At 34.2% G+C, this 27,303-nt stretch overlaps 2 protein-coding genes and 2 long non-coding RNA genes across 8 annotated transcripts in view; 2 read left to right on the forward strand and 2 right to left on the reverse strand.

The window, feature by feature from the left end:
- Window positions 1-5,719: 5,719 nt before the first annotated feature.
- Window positions 5,720-7,005, reverse strand: LOC138124444 (uncharacterized). Its single transcript, XR_011157148.1, has 4 exons — window positions 6,704-7,005; window positions 6,533-6,646; window positions 6,224-6,475; window positions 5,720-6,161 (listed from the first exon to the last, which is right to left on the reverse strand). It is a non-coding gene; the product is annotated as an uncharacterized lncRNA (long non-coding RNA).
- Window positions 7,006-7,981: 976 nt separating this feature from the next.
- On the forward strand, window positions 7,982-15,073 carry LOC138124053 (zinc finger protein ZFP2-like). 3 transcript variants are annotated; one of them, XM_069038974.1, is made up of 7 exons: window positions 7,982-8,188; window positions 8,237-8,704; window positions 8,756-8,928; window positions 8,980-9,181; window positions 9,234-9,414; window positions 12,864-13,231; window positions 13,282-15,073. In XM_069038974.1, exons 1-7 carry the CDS (start codon window positions 8,129-8,131, stop codon window positions 13,786-13,788), a joined length of 1,959 nt encoding a protein of 652 aa, XP_068895075.1. In that variant the 5' UTR covers window positions 7,982-8,128; the 3' UTR covers window positions 13,789-15,073. The 3 variants fall into 3 exon arrangements, with proteins under 3 accessions (XP_068895075.1, XP_068895074.1, XP_068895076.1); XM_069038973.1 differs by having other exon boundaries at window positions 7,983-8,188; window positions 12,861-13,231; XM_069038975.1 differs by having other exon boundaries at window positions 7,989-8,188; window positions 8,241-8,704; window positions 12,861-13,231.
- LOC138124055 (uncharacterized) lies at window positions 14,329-16,735 on the reverse strand. The gene is made up of 2 exons (XR_011156991.1): window positions 16,469-16,735; window positions 14,329-15,581 (listed from the first exon to the last, which is right to left on the reverse strand). It is a non-coding gene; the product is annotated as an uncharacterized lncRNA (long non-coding RNA).
- Window positions 15,557-27,303, forward strand: part of LOC138124052 (oxysterol-binding protein-related protein 6-like) — a 48,212-nt gene continuing 36,465 nt past the window's right edge. The window contains exons 1-2 of one of the 3 annotated variants that reach the window (XM_069038971.1): window positions 15,557-15,756; window positions 25,340-25,561. The gene's annotated coding sequence lies outside the window, so the exon portion shown is untranslated. Of the gene's footprint in view, window positions 15,757-21,687; window positions 21,822-22,089; window positions 22,282-25,339; window positions 25,562-27,303 lie in introns of those variants that run through there. The other 2 variants (XM_069038970.1, XM_069038969.1) reach the window with 2 other exon arrangements.

Raw genomic sequence — 27,303 nt, forward strand, 5'->3', positions numbered from 1 at the left:
ATCTACCACCTTTTTGTACATAATAATTATTTTGTGTTACGTAAATAAACTCAACAGTTCAATGTCAAATTTTGGCGGGAGGTTGAGCCAACCCAAAAAAAGTTAACTTCTTCTAGGGATTTCTTTTTTTTTGCCAACATAATTCAACAGGTGGTGGATTTTTGATTTTGAAACAGATTATATACTATTTTTTCTTCAAATCTTCATAACAAATTATTTAAGACATGTTAAGAAACCAGGCAGGAATTTCAAATGATTTAGCTAGTTTACTTTACTGCCGCTCATCAGTGGAGATAATAACTTCACGGACGCCCTCAGTGGAGATAATAACTTTATCTGCCGCTCTCAGCGGAGATAATAACTTTATCTGCCGCTCGTCAGCTCGTTAGATGCCATGACAATGAAGTGACACTTTAGCATTATCAATGCAGCAGGATAATGTCATAATTTACGAACGTTTGAAGAAAAATAGTCATTTACCCAATTAGTGGGATAAAAGCAATATTACAGGATTCGAGTGTGAAGATTGCAGATCACGAGGGCGTTAGCCCGAGTTCATCTGTAATCACACGAGTTTCCTGTAATGTGCTTTAGCCCACGTGTTATGTACAAAATTTTATCTAAGATCACCCCGCATTAAAAAAAAAAGGTAAATCTTATTTATTTCCGCCAGTTTCATTACACCACAGTGGAATAATAACTTACTTATCCCACTGAGTGGGGTAATGAAGCTCACTTATCCCACTGAGTAGAGTAATGAAATGCGTCCGGTAATGAAGTTCCTTATTCCACTCAAATGAGTGGGATAAGTGTCATTTATCCCACGGGATTAGATAAATATTTTTTTTTTCGCTCAAGAATTATTTTTCTCTCATTCATCCGCGCCCCACCTACTGATTACGATAGAATGTTCATATCACATTTTGAAGCCAGTCAGAGAAGCAAAGGTCATTTTCAAAAAACCTGCTCTTTCCTTTTGATCAACCACTGTTCCTTAAAGCCAGAGATATTGTTGAGGGTGGCCAACATTCTCAGTTAAGCTGCGTGGTTGTGAGGCTTGGAAGGTTCCATCTCCTCATGTCATTCATGGGTTGTATCGGCGCAATAATGACAGGGAGTGGCTTGAAGGCGCTACTTATGACTATTTGTACAGATCACAGGCATGGACAATGCCTATTCACGGGCTGTACGAGCACACATTCTGACTAATCTGATATTGGCTGGCATTATTTTGGATGAGGTAGATTTGACTAGGAAGGAAAGAGCCGAAACTGAGAATAAGCTACGTGAGAGTGAAATCTCTCATCTTGTTTGTAAAGGAAAATAACTCTTACCAAAGCCTAAGAGCCAAATTTAAAACTACGAGTACATTACATAATTTGGAAGGTAATGGTCCCACATCAAAGCTGTGGGTCCAATATTTTCACACGTGTACTCCCGTAGAACCATTCATCCTGGCAGAGCGTCAGGGTGATTAGAACCTTCACCTGTATACTATCGATAAAATGCTACCTTTTTTCATTCAGCTGGTCACTATTTCTACACAAAGAGTGCCCACTTATATTTGCAAAATATGGTGGCTCCAGAACAGCGGATGGATCCAATTGAGTTTAAGATATTCACAGAACGAAATTTTACCATCCGCCGATTCGATAAGTTTTGGTCCGGCCTGTGGTCAGATTTGATTGCTGATGTGGTCTATGAAAAGGTACGGTGGATTGACACATGTGCGTGGAATCTCCAGCAGTATGCTAGCACGGTGGACCGTAGGAATGGTGTTCATGGTTAACATACTCGTATATGCCAGGACATGTACCCGCTAGAGCTCAAATTAAAGCTCGCGGATGAATGACAGGAAAATAATTCTTGAGCGATAAAAATCAAGACCACTTGACCACAAAAGGAGCATACTTGGGGCGTTCGATGATTTTCCATACAACCAGAACAAGTCTGGTGCTGACGGCAGTATTTCTTCACCAACTTCACAGACTCCCTTTAAGTTGTTAATCACACATACTAAATTACGTTAAAATAATTTATTTGACCGGTTTAGGCCCTATACGTGATGTTGGATGTGCTGAAATAGTTATTTGTGTATTAAGTGCGCAAAATGATTGTTTTTTGTTTGCGCATGAGAATGAGTTTTTGGTCGAGACCGTCAGGTCGAGACTTCAAACTCATTCGAATGCGCCAACAAAACAATTATCTTGCGCACTAAATACAAACACTATTTTTTCTACAACCGCTTTTTAAACTTTTGCTAATAAAATTGACACTTACTACAAAACGATCAGACATTCAAGTTGCCCGCTTACGCTGGTTACTTGGTTACAAATTTTTGTAAAATTTTCCTTGGGTGTTTTAATATTTTTTCTACTTCCTTCTCTAAAGTGTCACATTTTGCACTGACAAATAGTGTATAAAACGTCACTTTAAAAACGATTGTTCATTAGTCACAACTTGGTGTCCATTCGGGCGTTTTCGGGATATTAAACACGCTCGAAGTTTCTTTAAACACGGCTTGAATTTTTTGGACATATTTAGCTCTAGATCAAGTTGGTATTTTGACGTTTATCAGTTTCGCATCCGGCATGAAAGAAAAGGTCATTGCAGTGGAATAATTCGTCGTATTTTTCAAATATGGACCTGAAGCCACCAACAGTTTGTATCCTGAGAAATATATATATTCCTATTTGGTATGTTCATTTAGTTTGTATGTTTAAATTAACATTTAATAAAAAAGTTGCTTGTTTCGTTTGTGTGTTCCATTTGTTAATTTGGTCGTAGAAAAAGTATAGTATTCAACTCGTTTATAAACTTCTCTAGACACTTGTTTATTAAACACTCGCTCCGCTACGCTTCGCTCGTGCCTAACATAAAACGCGTGTCTAAAGTGCCGTTTATAAATCTTGTTGCATAATATACTATTAAAATTAATGAAAACAAGTTTGCATCGTTATCGAGTTGCAAAGTATGTCATTTTTTGATAGATCAAAAATAGTTGTCTAAAAGTTTCCTTGGATGTTTTAATATTTTTTTTCACTGTTTTTATGGTGAAAAAAAAATTAAAACACCCAAGGAAAATTTTACAAAAATTCGTAACCAAGTAACCAGCGCAAGCGGGCAACTTGAATGTCTGATCGTTTTGTAGTAAGTGTCAATTTTATTAGCAAAAGTTTAAAAAGCGGTTGTAGAAAAAATAGTGTTTGTATTTCGTGCGCAAGATGATTGTTTTGTTGGCGCATTCGAATGAGTTTGAAGTCTCGACCTGACGGTCTCGACCAAAAACTCATTCTCATACGCCAACAAAAAACAATCATTTTGCGCACTTAATACAAAAATAACTATTTCATTAATTTTTCCCAAATTCCATTTTTTGAGGTTTTCGGTTAGGTGTATGCCACTTTTGAGAGAGGCATTGGACCTGCAGCTGCCCGTCAGATCTCAATTTAAAGCTAAATAAATATACTTCAAGTTCATTGCCCATGACTTTTCTCATGGGGCAAGTATTTTTGACGATATTTAATAAAATAAGACGTAAACAAATTTTTTTCACTTCTTGGAAAAAATACCCAATTTTTGAAGAACTCTCTCTCGGAAACTACTGGATTCACAAAGTTCGCTTAGGCCTCAAACTGTAGTGAATTTAATCTAGTTTAAAAAAGGTAACTTCAATGTTTTGTGTGAGACTCATATCTTTGGAGATATTGAGCAAAAACTGAAAATAGTGCGAAAATTTTGCTGTTCTTTGGCTACCACGCAACGCGCACAAATCTTTCGAAGTTGCAAATTTGGTTTTTCACTCTTGGCTGAGGTCCAAACAACATATTAAAAAATCAGAACTACATGACCTTTTGCAAGGTCGGACCCTTTTTTATGTTTATATTGACTGGACTATCATTATCAACTTAAGATTTAGTCGAATTAAACTATACACGAATGAATTTGGTATGAATAGAACGAAGTAGCATTAAATAATTTTTGTTCGACACACTTGTCAAAACGAAACGTCAAGCTAATTTTAAAGATCTTAAGCGATTTGGAGCCTTTAAGGGACTCGTCGAACAAAAAACGTATTCTACTCATTCGTGTGTAAATTGGGCTCTTTATGTCACTCGTGGGCAATTTAAACTGGCCCACTCATGCCATAAAGAGCCCAATTTACACACGAGCTCGTTAAATAAACTATAGTATTGCCGTTATAACTTTTTATCTGCTCCGCCCACTAAAATTGACCAATCAGAATCAAAGCCACTAAAGCCAGATTCAATCTGTACAACTTTTCATCACATTTGCCACGTAAAAAAGTTAAGGTTAGAATTTTGCTGTCAAGTCCACAATTATTGTTTTAGGTTCTAAAAAATAAAATGTCATTAAGACAATTCGAATGTCAGAAATTTTTACTGTGTAAATCAGATCGTCTTAACAACCTATTTGATTGGTAACTAAGAAAATGAAATGGGCGGGACAGGTAAAATGTTATGTTGGTACAAGAGACAATTAGAGTGTAGATCAATTCTGTGGCGGTCGTGAAAAAGTAGGTAAGTCAAATAATTTCAAAAATGAGTTAGCGATGTTTACACCTTAATAATAAATCATGGAGTTAAATAATTCAGATTTTCACAGTTTAAAATTGACTTATATTGAAAGCAAGTACAGGTAGAAAGAAGTTTCTATTTAATTACAGGATTATAGGAATGATGTGGAATTTTGAATCGTTGCCCTGAAAAATTAACATTTTCGACTTACCTAGTTTTTCACGACCGCCACAGAATTATTATCAAATTATAAAGCTCTAAGGCTCAGAGCAGATTTTGTTACCCACGTGTATACATAATAGTAACTGGTGTTTTTTAAAATTTGGCGTCGAAGTAGGCGTTGAACTGTCGATTGTGAACGCACTATACCTACAGGTTGCAGATCACGGATCATCTTACGCTTTACACGAGTGCTGCGATCTCAATCGACTCTCCAACGCCTACTTCGACGCCAGATTTAAAAAAAACACCCTTTAGATTTATACATTCAAAACTATAAATTTAAACTATAGGTAATTTCAAATTTGTGGTACAAATTGTGGGACAATTTTATTTTTCGAGGGTAATGTAGGCTGAACATTGAACAATATTTCCATGGATTTTTTGCTGCCAGAACAAAAAGCAGCTTTCATTTATTTGTCAGATTGACAAATGATTATACTTTTCAAAGCAATTTTACTGCAAAATGCCTAATGATAATAAAATTTAATTGTTAATTCTAGTCAAAATACATATTTTTTTTTAATAAAATGTTAATTAATTAACTACTTCAAATCACATTTAAAACCAAAAAAAAAAGTTGTCCCAGATGTATATGAACAAGTGAAATTGAGAGATACTATGGCGGACAATAAATTTAGGCCGGCCTGTCATTGGCTTGACATCAAAATGTGAAGCTGGCATTATGTTCAACTAACCCCATTTTCGATTTTTGTCATTCTTGTCATCGTGACAGCGATAATCAAAATTAAAATTGGGAAAAGAAGCGTCCACCAGAGATAAGTGCTACTACAAATCAGTTATGCTAAAGTCTATTTTTTCCTGGTAGGCGCGTGCGTGCGCATCTCCGAAAGGTAGAATCACATAGCTAAGATTTTTAGCAGGATGCAGGAATTGTTAGTATTTTTGGTTGCATATTATCTAGGGGGATCGGTATTTGTGGTTGCAGATTAAAACTCATGTTTATGATTTAATGTTTCTATAATTTGTAAAATGTAAACAAAAAAGTTTATGAATCAACTCGTGGAAAAATTGATAACAAATATTATATGTACAACATTTTTTATTTTATACACACAGGAGTTAAATTGGGTACAAAACAACTCGATACTTTTGGATTCAATCGTTAATTAAAAAAATAAAATAAAATAATCAACACCGCACTTTTCACCTAAAAAAAAATACAGTGACATCGACAATAATTGTCAGTTCACATGAAAGCGGCAAAAATTTCATAACATGGACATGGCCTGCTTCGACAACAATCATTTCTAATAACCATGTATCTTGCAAGATAAAAGGTTTCCCTTCTTGGCGTATTTTTTTTATTTCCCGTAAATATCTTCTTCGCCAAGATATATCTTCTCTTTCTATTAACAGGCTTTTTCTGTTTCGTTATTTGTGCTATTTGAAATAAACATAGATTTAAATGTTTACAGTTAATTGAAAACAATGTATGTACTTACTTAAATTTTAATTCATGTAAAACATTATAAAGCTTAGAACGACTGATGTTTGGAATTTCTTCATTGTTTTGCACTTCCCTGTACACAGCATCAATTGTAGGAATTGTGTTTGCAGAGAAAAATGAGTGCACTGTTTTTCGAATGAGATATTTTTGATGTTCATCCATTTCCTATCAGGTTTCTTCGGTGCCTGTAATTGCCCACACTTCTTTTCTTCCGCCAAGTATCATTGAATGGTTCTAAATCCACAACCTTCAACACAAAGTAATTAAGCTGTGATACAACCAAAAAAAACTCAGAAATCAATACCAGTATAATCTGCAGTTTTTTCCATTTGAGCCGTCTTGGTTAACTCGGCAAAATCCTTGGAGATCCCACGAAATACTTTAACGATCATTTCTTTCTCGGCTTGTAAGAAATTTGCTATAAATATGAATTAAAAAAAAACTGTTACTTGATGTTAGCATAAATCCAACTTACACCGTTTGGTGATCAAAATTAAGACATCTTGTTGACATATAAAAACTTCTTAACCTCTAAGAACTAAGAACTGTTTTTTTAATAAATAAACGGACACAACACAAAATACACACAAAACACGAAAGGAAAACTAAGACACGATGAAACAAAAATGGCAGCTTGGACCTGATTGAAAGTACAGAACACTGTAATATTGCACATTTCTCTAGTGTAAGTAGAAAAATAAAGTAACCAATAGGAAAGTCGCATTTCGTTGCAGGATTTTGTAAATGCGCACGCACGCGCCTACCAGGAAAAAATAGACTTATAGTGCGTCATGATCTGTAAAGCTTGTTTGACACGATACTAAATTTTTGAGAAAATTTACTAGTAAATGAGAGAGGACCAATGAACGATCAGGATCTGACAAAGACAGACTATGATCCTGATCGTTCATTGGTCCTGTCGAGGGTCTCTCTCATTTTCTAACAAATTTACTACGAAATTTAGCATCGTGTCAAACAAGCTTAAGTTACGAAAAGGGCGAAGGAAACGCCAAACAGCTTGAAAACCTTCAGTTTGACAAACTGACACATCAGTCATAATGACAATAAATGGTCGCTTGCATTGACTTTTTTGAAATGTCAGAAATTTGTCGGCCTAAATTTATTGTCCGCCATAGTACGTTACAACAGTTGTCCCAGATTTATTTGAACATGACTGTACATCTAATGATAATGATATTATTTAACTAAACATAAACTTCGGGTAACCTTCAAATGTCAATTCTCACGTTTCAGAATTTTTTTAGATTGCATAATCGGAATATTTTATTGATTAATGTTTGGCAAATTCTTAATGCCAAAGTGTTTTATTAATCTCGTAAGTAGATTCAATTATTCTCGTTTCGTCAATTAAGTTGCCATCATTAGCCCACACGTTATCTGTACTTAATAATTATTACATATTTCTAATTTTCAAAAATTAGCTTTAATTTCAATTGTTATTTTATGTTAAATTTTAATAAATAATTATTTCAATTACATACATAATTGTTTTTTCTATTGTAATTTAAAATTATTATATCATTAGGTACACACTCGTTATTTGACTGATATATTTCTAGTTAAAAAAAATAGCTTTAATTTGAATGAATTGTGATTTAAAATTATAATGTTATTATAATTCAGTGGATACAATAATTAATTCATTATGACAAGACACTGTAAAAAAATGGAATTTTAATTGACGCCATCTCTTGGTCAAAAGTGTTTACACACTTTGGCGGAAGATATTTTCTTTTTTTACATAACCTCAAAGTGACATTTGTCATGTGTTGACGTTTTGTTAATAAACTCGAAAACCCATAAAAAATAATGTCGCGTTTTTCAGTATTATTTTAATACGTTTAATCACAAGTATTATTAATTTTATGTAAAAAGTAAAATGAGGCACGTACGAATAACCGGCCAAAATATTAAGAAACTGACCTCATTCAAAAACCAGGTAAAATTAAATAAAAGCGGAACTCGCAACCTAATTGACGATTTTCAGATAGGCGATATACTTAAGGAATTGAATAAATTTGACGAAAATGATAAGACAGAAGCAATGTCCTACATACGAAACTACATTAGTAATGACTCGAACGTTGCTTGTTCTTCAGACTCATCTAAAGCAACTCGAAGAAAAGGTACATCTGCAGAGAAAACTAACAAGTATTGTAAAGTGCAAAAAAAGAGGTACAACTTGAGGTGTGACAAAAATAGGAAAATAAAATATTCAGATGGCAACACTGTTTCTCTGAAAAAAATCATTTTTAAATGTAAAGTTTGTAATGCCAGTGAGAAAACTAAAAAACTCATGTTGAAACATGTCCAGACTCATGTGGGGGCGCCTCGGTCTTGCATCAAGTGTAAGAGAACTTTTAATGGCAGTGTCCCATTCAAATGGCATCAGAGTAACTACTGCCACCCTTCATTCTATGACAAGTGGAAATTTAAATGCAACTTATGTCCCAGAGTGAGTTAAGCATTTTGCAATTGTTATTTCTTCATAAACACTTTTTTGCAGGAGTTTGTTTCAAAAAGGACCTTAGAGAGTCACTTGCAGGGACACAAACGCAATAATTGCTCTTACTGTGATAAAGTACTGACACGCCGGGTGCAGCTTATACGACACTTACTGGAAGTACATGCAATAAAACTTGAGAGAGATACTTACAAGTGTGACCACTGTGAAAAGAGGTTTGCCAACTGCAACACAAAAAACAGTTTATTATACAATTGTTGTTGCAGATATATCAAAAAGTGCTCGTTATTTTATCATTTAAGACAACATCTTCCAGACAAGTGTGTTTGTTTGGAGTGTGGACAGATTAGTGACTCTATTGAAGAATATGAAGCACACAAAAAACAGCACGATCTTCAGAAGCATTTCAATTGCTCCAAATGTGGAGACAAATTTTCCAGAAGACAACAGTACTTGTACCATTTGAAAGTGCATAGTAACTAATGCAGTGTGTATTGTTGTTAATTTTTTTTTTTTTTAGCGCCACAATCAGTACAGATGTGTTACTTGCAATGAGTCTTATGCATCGAGAGTTAAGGCCATCAAGCACAAGCAACAGGGTCATCAAGTTGAGGGATTAAATCCGAGATTCATTTGCCCCCATTGTCCCATAGCTTTCCACAGAGAAAGTCGGTTTCATATCCACATGAGGAAACACACAGGTGATAAAATCTAGTAAACATCGTTCACGTGATTAATTTTTTTTTTTGAACACACTGTTTGATTTCCGCCACGAAGTGCTTGACATGCGGACCCATCAAAATGAACATAACATGTTGCTGAATTTCCCGCAATGTCTGATTATTCTTTGATTGCAAATTAGCAAAACTGACAACAATGCACTAGACATCGATGCTATTTATAACCTCAAACTTAGAAAAACATAAACTAATTCAACAGACAGCTTTACTACCAAATTGGCTCTCATTATGCCAAAACAACGTGAATGCCTTTTTAAACTTTTTGTACTCATAGCCTTGAAAGCAACGCTTCCAACATCCAACGCTCGCTCCGAAACGAATGCTTCCCGGTCGACTCGAATGTAAAAATTGCAAAAAACACTGGCCCTTTGAGGCATTCAAAAAAAAATCTGTCTTGATAATAATAAAATTTAGTTCATAAAATACAACTTCCCTGGGTTTTCCTCCATTAAAAAATTACGGAAAGATTTATAATCGATGAAAATTGTTCCTACAAAATTCACAAATTATTGCAAAAATCGAAATATCAAGTGAAGCAATTGTTTCCAATAACCAAAGATCACTGCCTACTTGGTTTTATGTTCGTTTATGTTTAATGTATTAAAACAAAAAAATTTAATTTAATGTTCGTACAAAAAATATTGTACGAACCACTTGCGTGAAGACATCTTCCGTTCATTCGCGCATTAATTAAAGGCACTCGCTCCTTCGTCGCTCGTGCTTTAAAAAATGCGCTCATGCAGGAACATCGTCTTCCAGTACTTGATTCGTAAATAACTATAGTACACTGACGGACAAAAAAATTGTCGTCACTCATTTGACGGCACTGTCATTTTATTTAATGTTTCATTAATGTAAATCATACTTCTAACTTTGAGGTTAACCAATGTCTGGTCAAATGACTTGGTATTTTAAAATTATTTAAAATATTTGTCACTTATGACATATTATTGTGAAGGCTCGCAAGCATGTTTTACATAATAAAAATAATGAAAGGCATTTTGGCGACAATTTTTTTGTCTGTCAGTGTACATTAAATAGAGTTGGCTCCATCCTGGTTCCCAGGGGCGTTTTTCGATTGATAATTGGCTGCACTGTTTTTGTCAAAATTGGCACTATTTGTGTTTAAATAAAATTGTTAATTATCAAAATGTTTCTAGAGTGGAAAATAAATTATAAATTATAATGTTAACTATTTAGATTTGCTTGCATTTACTTCACAAAGTCCAGTGACGTGGGACAAAGTCTGTGGGAACCAGGCTGTCAATGCAATTTTAACTCTCAAAAACTCCTCTATGATTCCCTATAGATACTGTCAATGCTTTAGATATCAGTCGGCCACTGTCTAGTAGAATACAACTTTATGACTCTTTTCAAACTACGCGCCAGCGTTAGTGACACTGTTGGCCCTCTGTTGGGATGTTTCCACTGGCGTGCTCAACAGGGGGCAATTAGGGAATTTGGGCATTTCCCATTTCAGCCATTTTAGTTTCGGCTTTACGTGTGAGTGGTTCCGGCGTGAATTTTCTCCGTCTTTGGGTGCTGTTTTATTGTCTTTGTTGTTTTGTTATTGTTGAACTTTTTGTAATTCGGTAGGATTGCAAAGTGAGTGAAAAACGCCACTGGAGAGGCACATGTTGCGCTCTGTATTTAGTACTATTTTATAGCAGTGCGCATTTACGCGGCATTTCCCCTTTTTTCAAATAGTGATATAGTCCATTCATTTTAAATCTTGGGTAAAGTTGTAAACTCAAAACGCCGTAAATTACGAAAGCGGCAAGTTTTCATTGTGTGGGTACTGTAAAGTAGTAATCCCTCTGTTCACATAAAATTGGTACCACGTCGTACTTTCACCATCTTATCGACGAGCAAAAGAAAGAGACCTTAAAGTATCTGCAAATAAAAAAAAATTAAAACATATTTTGCGATCAGTGACCAAAAAAATGTTAAGAGATTGTTGATTTTGTATTGGGAAATTTTGTATTTGAGAAATAAGATTACTAAATAAATAAATAAGAGTAATTAATAAAGTATCCATTACATGTATACTTTAAAGTAAATTAATAAATAAAATAATAAAATACTTACATAAACAAATAGAAAATTAATCGTCATCTGAATCAAATTCACTAAAGTTGACTCAAGTTGCAAAAAACCACTTTGCATTTGCAACAGCAATTTTATGCCATTAGTCATTTGAAATTACTTTAAAACTGTACTTATATGGAAAATATTCAATCCAAACTATGATTTTCTGGTCCCTTTGTGCCTTTATTTGCTTCAAAAATATGAAAAAAATGCTGTTGCAAATGACAAGTGGTTTTTTGCAACTTGAGTCAACATTAGATGATTCACCAGTATTGGCAACAAATATTCCAGCACATTAATAATAATTTGTTCAGACTGATAAGTCAAATGACCCAAACCACCTGACATATTGAGTAAAATTAAGGCACTGAATTCACTTTACACAACACAAGTTATTTTTTGAACGGTACAACTAAGACTGTAATTGTTTAGTGGCTTAGGGCCGGCCGGTCCTGTATTTTTAAAATTCGGGAAAACCCCATTATTATGTACTTTCTGTCTACGCTTGGGATGTCTTATTATTACCTGCACTCGTCGTATAGATAAGGTAAGCAGAACATATTTATAGTACCTAAAAACAGATGTTTTACCGACGAATGCAAATGTATGTTAAATAATGAGCCACCCAGAACACTCGATATTTGTCTCAAGAAAATCCGCGGATAAATTTAACTACAAGAACGCAATGCCCTCAGAAATTTAATGTTTGGGACGGTATTTTTAATAATAAAATTATTGGGCGATTTTAGTAGTAAATTTAAACACAAACATATTTCGACATTTTGATAAATGTGAATAAAAATGTTTCTAATAACTTGACCATTTAACAAATGTTAAATTTAATCAATTTCTTAATGAAGTAGGTACCTGAAATCACGCAAAAACTATTTTTCATGTTAAATTCCTATGGTCAGGTTTGGTAGTTGACACTCGGTATTGAACACAGTTTTAGATTCACTGAGTTTCGGACAAGTGTCAAAGCAGGCAAGTTTTATTACTAAACCCAAGATTTAAAATGAATGGACTATAGTGCTCTCCCTCCTGTCAATAGTACCTCCATAGTGGTTGTAACGGGTGTTTTTTAAAATCTGGCGTCGAAGTTGGCGTTGAAGAGTCGATTGTGAATGCCACTATACGGGTAACGGGCCACGGATGCACCGTTTGAATCTTACGCTTTTACACGAGCGGTGCGTTCTCAATCGACTCTCCAACGCCAACTTCGACGCCAAATTTAAAAAAAAAACACTCTTTATAAGACGTTGATCTTGATATAAGATTTTGTAATTGCTAAAAAAATGAATGAGGTTTTTTTTTTCTAGAAGAAAGTCGAAGCGTTAATTGCAAGTATTGCAAAAAGACCTTCAACTCGCCCTACGCTTACTACAAACATTGCATAACCATCAACCACGAGAAATTCAGTCCGGAAATAAGCGACATCGTTTGCGAAAAATGCGGGAAACACTTTGTGAAACGTTATGACTTGAGACAACACATGTACCGCGTCCACAACATATCGAAACAGTTCTTTTCCTGTGACCATTGCGATTACAAAACCGTCCACAAGTGCAACATGGACAGACATGTCGCTTTGCATTTCCGGAAGAACAATCAGTACACTTGCGAGTATTGCGGAAAGAGCTGTGACAGCATCGCTAATCTCAACGACCACATCACCTACAACCACATCCAGGTACTCATTCTGTTAAAACAGCTTTCAACATTTGACGAGATCGATTTCAGACAAAACAGTTCAGATGTGACAAGTGCGACAAGTCGTTCAAGAGAAATTCAGAACTGGTGCGACACCAAGACAGTCATTCTGACGTGAGGCCGCACGTTTGCACCGTCTGTGGTAAGACGTACAAGAGATTGAATCATTTGAAGAGGCACGAGCATCGGGTCCATCAGATTGTCAAAGAAACCAGAAGAATAAAGAAGGTTTTGATTGGTGGAGAAGAGTGCGAGGAGCAGAAAGAAGCAGACGCACAGTCAAGCTCTAAGATGGTGTTTTTGCAGTCGCAAGTTGGCGACCCTAAGTGTACTCTGGTGAAGGAGCAAGAACAGGTCCTGTTGAATTTTTCTGGGACGGCGGAGATTAACAGTCTCGACCAGATCACTTATCTGTTGCCGGAGAGGGGTTGGGGTATCGATAATGATGATTTCTACAGGGTGTACAATGTTCCATTGAATTACGGCGGTCAGGATGGAAGTTTAACAAATAGTGAAAATATTCCCAGTGAGCAATGACCACGAGACAAAGAAAATGCTTTAATTTTTTCTATTTACCATTGATTGTTGTTTTGTTCAGTTTTATACCGGGTGCTTCGCTAAAATGGGTACATATATCCAAGACAAAAGTAAAAAAGAGACAATAATCATAAATAACATCGTTTTAATAAAGATTATCATAAAAACTAAAAAAAAAAAATAAGTACAATACAAAAATGTAAAGAAATTTAAAAAACAAACTTGTCTTGCAAGTACAAAATGTCGTGAGGGTTATCGTTTTGGATTTTTAATGATGGAAACAGTTTGCTAAGATCCAAGATTGTTTCAGAAAATCTTGGATTAATGGTCAGTCTGACATATTCGGAAGAACAAGAGAAACGTGTCTTTTTTTGTTTTTATTATTGAAAAAGAAAATTTCTTTTGTAACATTATTAACAAGCGTTAAATTTGGGTTTTTCACGCATTTCATGTCAATCTTTTTTTAAGTGTGACAGTTGACAAGATAAGCAGTCGAGGAACTACTTTAAATCGATTTAACCTAATTTTCATTTGTGCACCTGAAAAAGTTTACCATCGAATAATTTATCCTTATAATTAGTGAAAATAATTCAAATCTAGAAATATGGAAGATTAGGAGCTAGTTTACAGAAGCGAAATTAAGTTAACCGTAATCAAATGCGAGGTTAACTGAACACGTGATCAGATTAAACCAATCAAAATTTGGGATTCGTGGGTTAATCGCGCATTAAAATTTAGTTTAATATTTAATTCTCTTTCTATAAATTAGCCCTTCTAAGACAATATCTAGTAGGCTGTTTTTATCTTTTTTGTGTGGTGGAAAATGAGAAATTAATTTACTTTTTAATAATAATTTTAAGAAAGAATGAAAAATCTTTTATAAAAGAATAAGGTAGAAACAATTTTCTAAGGATATTTTCTTCTGGAATCATTTAAAGTGCTAAATATTAAAATATTCAAATTGTCAGCAATAGCACGAAAGTACTTTTGATACTTGGGATGACACTGAATCAAGCACAGACAAGCTTTTGAAAAACGACTCCACCGCCTCAACACAGGGATTGAATGCTTTGTTCTGTTGATATAGATAGTATTGTTCATGTAATTGTTGAAATGTGTAATTTTACTGTATTTTTCTAACTTTCTAAAACATATGGATCATTCGAATGCAAGTTTTCGCGAAGGTTTCGATGGCTCATTGTTTCCAATACAATATTATGAAACACTTCACAAATTGTATATACATATTATAAAATAGAAATATATTTGTTTCAGTCGATTTAAATTATCGTTTGATTAACATTCTCCAAATATTTAATAAAAGATAACATGGTAAATTGGATTGTAAATATTTTTTATCTAGCGTGGTGTCGCTGACCACGTATTCAATATCCATGCCGTAGCAGAAATCTATGAATTCCAAATCAATTTTTTTACAAGAACAACTCAAACAATTCTCTATCATGTTATCTATAAGCATTTATCAGTCAATGTATCCTGCTAATCATTATCAATAAAACTTAGATTTTTATCAGTTTATCACTGTTCAATCGATGTGTCATTTAATTTTTCATTCTACAACGTTGGCATCGCGGAAAAGCTGCCCCTGAAAATCTGGTGGAAACTGTCAGAAACTGTGTTCAGAAACGTTGGCAACTGATTTCGAAAAAAAAAATCTTTGAAACCGGGTGTCTTCAGTGTTGCCACCTCTCCGATCCGCATTCCCCCACTTCGAAACCCGCAACCTGCATTATAACCTTGGCGCTGCACGGCGATGGACAAGTAGAATCATCCTGTATAAAAAAGTATTGTCAACATAGTGATAGCGGTTAGTTATTGTGTTTTGATTACAGTGTAAGTTCGTAATTGTGCAGGCCGCGTTATAAGATATGGTACGTACAGTGTCGCCTCGTGAGTTTCTGCTCGGCTCGTCGATGGGACATAATTGGTGTTATTGGATTTAACAAGGTAAGTCAAAAATTCGATCATTTCCTAAATTTGTTGTATGAGGTAATGCTGGAGGCTGCACCTCGCCACTCATTAGCACCTGTTAGCGCTATGCCCCAGAGGGTCCCACTGTTTGCCGCGACTCGACGAAAAATCGTTACTGTTAACCTAAATTTTGATTTCTTGGTTTTGCACTTGGAAATTGTTGCATAATATTTTTGGCAGTTCGTGGAATTTATTTTAAAAAGCCCAATCTAGAGCCAAATTAGCAAGGTGTTTTATTTAACTTTCACGACGCTGGTGGCCCCCTTGTGACCGCGAGTACGTCTCGTTGGGCAAATTCGAAATTTATTGAACCACACTGGATATATTGTTTTGACAATGAATCATAAATATTGGAATTATCTCGGGTTAAAGTGTGAACCTGGAAAAAAAGAAGTAAGTACAGTAGCATGTGACTCGGGACATTTTTGCCGATAGTGATTTTATTCGGTTTATCGAAGAAGGGAAGGGCCACCTCAACTTGGAAAACTGGTCAATACATTTTTAAACGATCCGGGACGATTCTGCAAAATGATTTCCCACCGGTGAGTCAACATAACATTGGCAGTGTTGTCCGAGTCTGACCCTCCACACGAACTGGTAAATTTTTGATTTGTCGCAATAAAAGGCGCTCTTTGAGACAACGCTTTTTTAACCGAAATTGTTGGTGACTGAAACGATTCCGACTTACCTTGAACGGTGCTGTTTAATATGCGGCAAAGGTTCTACTTTCAATAATTCGGTTGTTTTTTAGTATGTATCTCAATTTTTGATTCGGTTTCTGCACTAGAACTAATGCGGAAAATTATCATTTGACACTTATGTCGATATTAAATGTCGTAGCCAACTTTGAAAGGCAACCTGCCAACTTTTCATTACATGCTTTTTCCAATTCTTTGACGTTTTCTATCGATTTTATGTTTTGGAAAATGATTTGATGCTTGCATAAAATGTTGAAATTAATTTATTAAAAAAAAATAGTTGTACGAAATGCAGTCGCATTGTTACCAATTCCAGACTAAAACATTTGATTTTCAAGTTGACAGTTCAGAGTTATGTCAGTTTTCCTGAGCAATTAAATACAGTCACAATGACGATCTATCGAGCCATCAAATTAATTTGTAATCGAGTTATCCATGAATCCGAAATCGTATATCGTTTCTTGAACAAAAAACACAGCTTAAAACACAGGTTAGATCTGTGCATATCAATCGAAAAGACATACGAATTCAAATCCATGGATGACTTGATTACAAATTAATTTGATCGCTCTTTATTTTTGTTTGATCCTTGGTGTTACGAAAAACCTAGTTTCAAGTGACTGAAATTTTCTTCACAAATTCAATTACTGTTTCTAACGACTCAGAGTTTTTATCTTTATTATAGCTCACCGCAAAGTACCCATGGATCCTTTCCGGTTTTCTAAATACAGAGTGTCCCATTTATGCAAGTACGTAGAGAGAAAGTATACGGAAGCTTTCGGTTTTTGACTCCCAATTGAAGTTTTTGCTTTGAGACACAGTGAAACTGAATTGCTGGTTTCTTCTTGAAAACTGCATTGAAAAAATTCTCTTTGACACTCTATAAACCGAAATTAACAATTTTTGATTTATTACCGATGTAAAATTATGTATGACGAAATTTTAACTCTTGTTGACACTTGTGACATCACAGTTTAGCCAACCTCGTTTCTAAATTAATGCGTAAAAATACCAAAAGTAGTCGAATTTCATTAGATAGATTAACATAGCCTTGAAATTATACAAAATTGGTACTTCCTCTTTCCTTTGGTGGGCTACGAGAGTGTCGATGTAAATAATTGTAAAAATTATAATTTTCCATTAAAATAGGTGACAGTTACATAGAGTGCAGTGTTGCCATGAAAAATTGTGACAATGACAGTTTATCTTAATTCTGTTTGATCTTTTATATTACTAAAAAAAAAACTGATTTCAGTGTAAATAATCGTGATTTTGCGAAGAAATTTAAATACATATTGTTTTATTTATTTTTCAAGATCCTTTACCAAGGAATTTGATGTTCGTTTTCATACAGAAGCAACTTTTATTTTTACTTTAGCGTGGTATAAATGTTTCACTTAAAAAAATTGTTACATTTAACAGTTTTTGCTTGTTTTTGCATACAGCAGACATTATTACTATTGACAGCAACCGTCATTATGAAAAATGTTATTTGTAATTTATGGACAATGCCTTATAAATTCATGCTGACATTTACCAAAACAGAAATAAAATATTTAAAGACTAATTTGAGGAAATCGAATATTTCAGATGTCAATAAGTGTTACGTAGAGTATAAAATTAATCTTCATTAGAGAGTTTGAAATAGCTATTTATGCAATAAGTTAGGAAATTAATTTTTTTCCGTATTACGGTCTACGGAAAAAATGGATTTTGTACTTATCTGACTCTGAGGGCCTGACTAATAAACCGATAATATTCAATTGTTCACCGAAGGGACATCAGATGAAGATGGTGGTACCGACCGTTTCATTGTAATTTTACCTTAAAAATAATTTGCCATAAGGATCATTTTTGTCATTCATAATTCTTGTCAAATCAGATAGAAACTCCGAACGAATATTCAACCCCTCATCTGCAGGGAGCGTTCTTAGTAAGTTCAGATTTACTCGTAATATGTACTTTGGGAAATACAACTACACAATGCCGCTCTCTGCATTTGGTGAATATTATAGTTTTATTAGTCGGGCCTTCAGAGTCGGGAAAATGTACTACATTGCACACATGTTTTTTCTACTGGAATTTGGAAAAATAAATTAAATTTGGATATTTTCAATTTTCTATAATCACATACATATTATGTATGTATTTCTAAATTAAAAAGTGAAATCAAAATTGTTCTGTTTTCGTTACTGTAGAAGAGAAACAGTTATGTTTATAAAAAAAACAAAGTTTGTGAAGGCGTTTCAAGTGTTCACTCGAGTAAATTTACGGAAATTCTTTTAAAATGTCTGCTATAGTGAATCATTTGATATTGAAGAATATGTAAAATAGGATAGGCCGAATACCTGAAAAGTAACATCGCACGAATATTGAACAACTTTTTTCGTGTTAGTTTAAGGAAAGTCTTAAAAGAAAACATCAATTAGTTGTAAATTTTGAGGTTATCTTTGACAGATTTCAAGTTACGTATCTCAGGAAACGATCAAAATTGAACTTTTAGTTTTTAGTGTTTCCGCACTTGTTAGGAAATATTCCACTTTTCCTAATTCAAATTAGTATTCAAATATGTTAGTTTTCCAAACTCTAGTAGAAAAACTTTAAAACGATATAGAAAATGCAAAGTAATTGTTTTTTTCCTTTTCGTCCAGTCTACTAGAACCAATATTTTGAGTGCATTTTTTTTTCGAAGCTGTATTTGAAATCAATGAATGTTAAGCAGCCTCTTGAAGAAATTTTGAAAAATTTGAAATGTAATTAAAAGTGAAATATGTAATGTTTTAATTTTTTCTCATTTTGGTGAGTAATTCGGTATATGTATTATACCAAGATTGGAATTTTGAATGTAGGAGTAACATATTTACTTTTCACAATCTATCAACAGTTTTGCGTTAAACCAAAGATAAGGTTTACTTTTAGGAAATATATTGTAAGGAGAAAAAATTGTTGAGAATCTCGTATTTTTTTATACAGCCAAAGATTTCGGATGATTAATAAATGTCGAGTGAGTTTTACGATCTTAATTTTCGTTAGAAATTTCGAAGAAGTGAAAAGGAGCTACCAAGTGTAACCAATTTAGTCGTTTGTTCTTATTTTAGCGATTTTTTTTCAAAACTTTATAGCAAAAATTAAATTCGCTTATGATTTATAAAATGCCGTGAATATCCCAATTACAATTTGTGAAAGAAAAATTGGAAATATTTGTTCTTTGCTTATGCTGAATTTTCTTCACGAAAAATGTGTTTCAAGAATTACAGTTAAACGTGTTATTGGTGTTTCAGGAATTATAGTTTGACGTGTCATCGGTAAAATTTCCATTTTCGTACGTCCTTCATTCATAAATCATAACAATGCAATCCGCGGATCGGGATTTCTTCATCCACAGATGACTCATTTGTTGCAGTTTCTCAGATTTTCTTAAAACCCCAGTGTGTAAACATATGTAGAAACATCAGGAAACTGTCGTACGTTGTGGAAGTTAAAAGAAACGTAAAAATTCAAAGCGAAGAATTTGTAATCAAATGATTGGTAACATTTGTTTATACAGGGTGTCCCAGAGTTGCGAAAAAGCTTCATAACTTGTTTGTTATTAAAGATATCAACTTTTTCTTTTTTCTAGATGATAGCTACGCTTCTATTGCATATTTGGAAAATATTGCGGTATACAGGTGTCCCAATATTATAAAAACACCAAAGTTATGTTTTTTTAAAGGGAACCTGCCCAGTTTGATTTCATTTTTGGATTCTATGCTAAATTGTGAATCAAATCTACACAGGTCGTTTTTACTTATCTGCCATCGTTGTTGATCAGTGGAGCTTTTTTTTTTACCAGAATTCCGAATTGCAGGGGTCCCTTCGAAAATTTGTTTCAAATGGCACCCCGTACTTATTATTGCATTGGTCGAAAGCTTTTTTGACAAGCTTTCCAACGGTATAAGGTTTGTATAGTCGAATGTGAAAATCTAGGGTGCTATCTTAAAATTACTAAAAATCACTAAAATAATTAAATGTTTAATTGTTAAACATTGTTTTGTTGGTTGATTCATCTTTATGGAGTGACCATATTGTGTCATTATCTTTTGTTAGGCTTACTAGATTTTTGTATTGTCTTTTTAACGGAAAAATTGCACCAAATTTAGCGATTTTAGGATAGCGCCCTAGATTTTCAGATTCGACTATACAAACCTTATATTGTTCAAAAGCTTGTCAAAAAAGCCTTCGACCAGTGCAATAATAAATACGGAGTGCCATTTGAAAAAAATGAGTTTTTGACATTTTTAGTTCGTTATGTTTAAAAAATCGCAGTAGGCATATGCGACTGAGCAGGTTATTGAGTAAACACTCAGCAGATGCGGCAAACATTCAGAAATCAAACAGCGTCAATCATTTTAATTTATGTGCAACGATTTTGGAAGGTACACATTTTCGAAGGGACCCCTACAATTCGAAATTCTGGTAAAAAAGCGCCACTGTATAAATTTGAAACATAACTTTAGTGTTTTTATAATATTGAGACACACTGTATACATACCGCAATATTTTCCGAATGTGCAGTAGTAGCGCAGAAATTAAAAAAAAATTAAAAGTTGATATCTTTAATAACAAACAAGTTATGGAGCTTTTTTGCAACTCTGGGACACCTGTATAATAATGTCGATTTATTTTTTCATTTTAATAATCAATAATACTTATTTATAGACATTTTTGCCTCCTTGAATAATTCAGATGGTGTCAACACACTGCAAACTCCCCTACAAAACCTAATAGTAATTGAAAAATAACATTTTCCTCCGGGTACTCCACTACTCCCAATTAAACCTCAAAACTATGCCAGTTCGCATAGTCGAAATGTACAACATTTCAATTGTGCGCTTCGCTATTTTTATTAGTTGCAGTGAGTAATCCATGTAAAAATACAGCCAAGAAGACATTGTTTTTGCCTGCAAGCCAGCTAGTACATATTTTCGCGATGGTGATTCTTGGCTGCGAAACGTTTAAATAGACAATGACGGAGACTGTTGTTCAATCCAATAACGACATCACAGTTTAATGTAGGTAATCCAAACTGAACTGGCGTCTAAGTGTTTGATAATGAGTTAGTTTTTATTTGTACTTGCCACCAGTTAAGCCTCGTAACTTGGATAACGGGAATTCACTGGAGTTTATTTTTTTTGCCAGATCAACACCGGATTCTTATTAAAAGATTATTGTATTGCTGTGCTGACTTTTATTGCGAAAGGGCTTAGTGTGGTTTTGTGTAACGCGAAATACAGTTTGTCTGTTGAGCTTTGTTTGTGTGTTGAGACGTAGCTGCAGATAGCTTCAGTGTTCAAATTAAATAATGTAAGTTAGGTATGTACTTGGTTTTTAGTTTTCAGAAGTTATCGTGCAGTAACACTTTTTGATTGAGCGTTTCTATTATTTGGTCAAAAGATGAAACGAGAAATGAGTACATATAATAAACTACATATTTATAGTTCCCAGAAAATAAGAAAGATTTTTCTGATGTTATCATCACTACTTTAGCAACTCACACAAAATTTTACACTTTGAAATTCTTTTTTCATCTGTTACAGTATTCTTCGTTATGATTGATGTTTTTGTTCGTTAGGCAAAAAATTGCATGAAATGTACAGAAGGTGCTAAAATGTTATTATCTTGAAGTATGGATCTACAAAGGCGGCTTCAGCTGCAGCTCTAACTGGTCTTTTTTGTATTACAATACACATTGTAAGGGACACATCTCAGCAGTATGCCATAAATTGGATTGCATAACTCATCATTAAATGAAACAGCAAAATAAGTAAGTGTCTCTTTCTTGGAGTTTTTTTAATTGGCATTTTCATCTGATTTGTAGATTAGTATTTAGTTCCACTAGAATATTTTGCATTTCTTTGTAATATCAAATTAATGTTACATTGTCTTTTTATTAGATACTTGATAGTGGGGTAAACAATGTAAAATCTTCATCCTAATTCATAAATTTAATTTTTATCCAGTAAACTTAAATAGATTTTATTTTTAAAGTAATATTCGTGGAACACTACCCTACTTCATGAAATTTTTTCTTATCTCCAGTTTTTTATGATAGTTTTTTTTTGATAAAAATGTATAAATACAGGGTGTAGCACAACTCACGCCCCAGAGGAAACTGACTTGTGCCGCCAGCAATAACATTACAGGAACGATTGATTCTTTTTTCTTATTTGCTTTTTTAATCGAGTTATAAGCATATCAAATCCACCAATCCCGTTAATCTAGCGCGGATAAAGTAGGGAAGAACAGAACGAATGGGGCCGTTGGGTGGTTTCCAAAAATTCTATCATTTTACTCGAAATATGTGGTAGATTGTATTTTATTGTCAAATTTAGCACATTATTGCACTGTGAAAAAACTTAGGTTAAGAATAATGTCAACGAATTTAATAAAAGTTGTCATCGTATACAGGGTGTTTGGGGTATAAGGTAACAAACGTCTCCTGTGTAAAGAAATAGACAAAATAAAACTTTTATTCTAGTAACATGTTTTAGTGTGTGTTATAATTTTCTAGTATTAATCATTTTTTCAATTTGAAGAACTAGGTACTGTATGAGATCCACCGGATTTCTAAATTATAAAGGCGCCAGCTAAGGCATTTTCCTTTACAAATCTTTATTAGCTTGGTATTAATAATTACAGATACGAACAGTGGCTCTTAAACAGTGGAAACAGGGTTTAGTCAGTTTAGTTCAGTATAATAAAAAAAGCAAATTGAAAAAAATGCCACTAAGAAAAGTTGTTTATTTAACCTATAATCTGTTTCAGAATCAAAAATCCACCAACACTGCATTTTATCTCGAAAATACAACCGACAACGTCACCAACTTTTGCTTTTAGTGTGTTTGCAAGTGTCAGAAAAAAGTTGGGTTATGAAAGAAAACTGTTGACAGTCGTTTAGATCGTAATAATTCATCGTGTTTTTTATTCTCATTTTATTATACAGAGCGCCCAGAAATGTGGTAGCAAGTTTTTCGATTGGTCCCGAAAGATGACACTTTTTTACAGAGACCTTTTTTATGCATGGCAACGCCGCTATCTAAATTGAGATAAATAAATGTCAAGAATTGTCAAACGTAAAACATTCAAATTTAAATTTTATTGAAAATGTTCAAATTGACCACCATTATGCTCAATGCATAACTGAACCCTTCGAGCAACATCTCGACAAATTTTAGTGCACAAATCAGGGGTAAAAATTGTTCGGAAAACCTCCTTAACATATTCTTTTGAAAAAATTCTAAAATTGAATGTTGCAAGATTGAACAAATTTGGCTTTTCGAAAGTGCCATCTTGTGACACTTTGCGTAAAAGTTGCTACCACATTTCTAGGCGCTCTGTATCACTCAAAAGTTATGATATGGTAGCTACCACCTTTTTGTACATAATAATTATTTTGTGTTACGTAAAAAAACTCAACAGTTCAATGTCAAATTTTGGCGGGAGGTTGGGCCAACCCAAAAAAATGAAACTTATTCTAGGGATTTCTTTTTTTTCTGTCAACATAATTCAACAGGTGGTAGATTTTTGATTTTGAAACAGATTATAGCTGTGCATCTCAGAAAAGTTTGTTACCTTAAACACCAAACACCCTGTAGCCAGCAACTATTCATAACGGGTGACTATTAAAATTTTCACTTAAGGTTGGCTATGGAACATTCTTTGTTTTCCGTTGCACCTTAGACACTGACAAGTTTGACATTATAGTTAACATTATAGGTTATGTTTCAACTGAACTGACTGACATTTGTCCTTCGTTCTTACGTGTGTCTAGAGTAACAGAAAAAATAAAAACTCGTTCAACTGCAAGTGAAAATTTTAATAGCCACCCGTTACAAAAAATTTATTATTGGGCGGAAGTCGTAAACAACAAATGGTGGTTCTAAAAACAACCGAGTTTAAGAGAACGAAAGCAAATAATAACAACGCAAACACCAACAAAACAAAAAGATGAAAGAATTAAGAAGATCCTCAAAATGTCCACCATTAATTTCGAGACATAGTTGTGTACGCCGTAGTAAGCTTAACTTAGGGGCCCTGACCATTTGAGGTGTAATTGTTCCAAAAGCTTATAATCTGTTTCGAAGATTCTCCTCGTTATGAATGGGTCGGTTGTAAACAACATTTTTCACGTGCCCTCCTAAGAAAAAATCCTACGATTAGGATACATTCGATTAAAAATACCTTTCAGGCCGGCCTGAGATATGACATTTGGTGGGGGTGTGCGTAGACGGAAAACAGTCGGACGAGTCCATCTTTCGTAAAATAGGGGTGTTCAACAGATTAAAAATCAGCTGATTGTTACTGTGACCGCTGTTCTCTGCTTTGACCGGTTTTGCCACGCCACTGGAATATTTTGTCGGCGCAGAATCGCAGATTTCCCAAACCAAATGTCATATCTCAGGCCGGCCTTACTCTACATTGTGACTGAAATGGGGTGGAGCCACTGATTTATGCGAAAAATCAATGGAATATCTTCAAGCAAATGAGGCAGTTCCATGTTTAAAAAGTTTGCGTACAGTGTTCCTGTTAAACGCATTGGGAATTCAAAAGGTCCGATCTGAAAATAAAGAATAGGTAAATACGTTTTCTTTATTTTTTACAATCTTGACTTATCACTGAGTCTCCCACTAGTCCTGTCCACAAATTTTCGGAAAATCGACGCTGAAATGCACGCGGATAAATAGCCCTTTGACTGTTATTATCGTACCGAAACTTGATTCGTTCGAAAACAAGACCCGCGCAATAAAATTTTCATCTTCTGCAGCTTTATTAAGCAACTAAACACAACAATTTCTTCGAACAGAGTAATCTTTTTGTTCAAGGTGTTGCACACGAGTACAGTGGAAAGGATGTTCTGCTTCAAAACGCGATGTACCGATCGGCTGGATATTTCCAATTCTTGGGCAATTTTTCTTATACTCCTAGTTCCATCTTCCTCAACGATATTTAGTATTGCCTCTTCATTAGCCAAGGTCCGTGCGGTTCGTGCACCTCCGCCAATTTCATTCCGATTCGGCAAAACTTTCCCTGTTTCTTGAGCCCTAGTAAGTACTCTCAAAATTGTTTTTTGTTCGACACTGTCAGAATTTGAGAATTTTCTCCTGTGTGAACGGATTTTGATAAATGTCACAACTTGTCAAAACGAAACGTCAAGCTAATTTAAAGATTTTGAGCGATCTGGAGCCTTCAAGGGGCTCGTCGAACAAAAAAATGTTATATTCAACTCGTTCGTGTGTAAATTGGACCTTTTTGGGCACTCGCGTTTTAAAATGGCCCACTCGTGCCAAAAAAGGCCCAATTTACGCACAAACTCATTTAATAAACTACTATTTGTGATCAGGAGAAGGTCGGTTAGGGAAACGATCAGAGAAAACTCTTGCTGCCTCCCTAACGTTCCGCCCGCAATCTGCAAACATAATCAACATCTCAACATAATCGGCAGCTGAATACCTACATCTCGGCAAAGTTTTACAACACGACTTCAGATCTTGAGAAAACACAATGACAAATTAAAATGTTTAAATTGTCAAGATGACACAAACATCTTTCAAAAAAAAAGCAGTGGCCCATTTGATTATAAAAAGTTTCGTGCGGGTCGGTAATATTCGATTGCGTTGTGACCAATTAAGTCCTCGATGGTATCCTTGTCTGATTGGTCAATTTCGCAATGTCTTTTCTCGTCTATCTCCAAAAATGACACACCACACGTTAACACTAAATCGTCTTTGGAAATTTTCTTCCACAGCAACATCATTACATATTATTCTTATTATCAAACTGTTTTGACAAATGAATATTCAGAGCTTACTTAGTCATTTCGAGCATTTAGAACAAACTTCTCTCTTGTTTATTTTGGTCACTTGATTTTTAAATTAATTAATAGTTCTTTGCATTTTTATATTCAGAAGACAAATCTCTACAAATAAAAAAAATGTACAATGCTATTTGAAAAAAACTGGACGAAAGATTTTTTTTTTGAATTTAATTGGTATTGAAGTGTTTTCAAAATTATTTCATTTGATGTGTTATTTATTCAAATCGGATAAAAAATAAGCAATAAACAATAAAATTGTTTTTTAGTAAACATGAAATAAATATAAAATGAAAAACAAAAGCCCTTAATTACAAATTGAAGATTAAACTTGAAAACAATAATAGCAATTCATAAGCTACAAGCTGTAACATACGGGAAACAAACAGAATTTGTGATTGTGATTTCTGATTAGATTTTTATAGAATCTTTAAAAACTCATCAGACATGTAGCAGACTTTTGAAATTAATACACTTTTATTAACCTTTATACAGATATTTTGCAGAATGCGTTCAGTTTTTGTATCGTGTGTTTTTTTAATTTCACCTCGAAGTGGGCAGTAAAGAGTCGATTGTGAACGCACCACGGATTACAGATCACGGATCAGCTGTTTAAAGCTAACCTCACTTTTTGCGATGTTTGTGTTTTTACTCTGCAGACTTGCGTTCACAGTGAGTCGATTGTGCCTATTTTGAGGTAAAATAAAAAAAAAAACACCCGATATACAGGGTGATTTTGAAACTTGTGCAGATATTTTAATCACGAGCTACTGGCTTCATGTAGAACTCGGAAAAAATAATTAAAAAATTCTATGTCAAAAAATAAAATGACATTTTTTGAGCTATAATTTTTTTTAATTGGTTTTAGTTTTCTACGTTGCCCTACAACCTCGTAGGTAAAATTTCAGCACGTTTTAAAAATACACCCTTGTATATGATGTTTTATAAAATGTACGCCAATGCGAAGTAACTTAT

Source organism: Tenebrio molitor, chromosome 2, assembly GCF_963966145.1.
Source record: "Tenebrio molitor chromosome 2, icTenMoli1.1, whole genome shotgun sequence".
Lineage (NCBI taxonomy): Eukaryota > Metazoa > Arthropoda > Insecta > Coleoptera > Tenebrionidae > Tenebrio > Tenebrio molitor.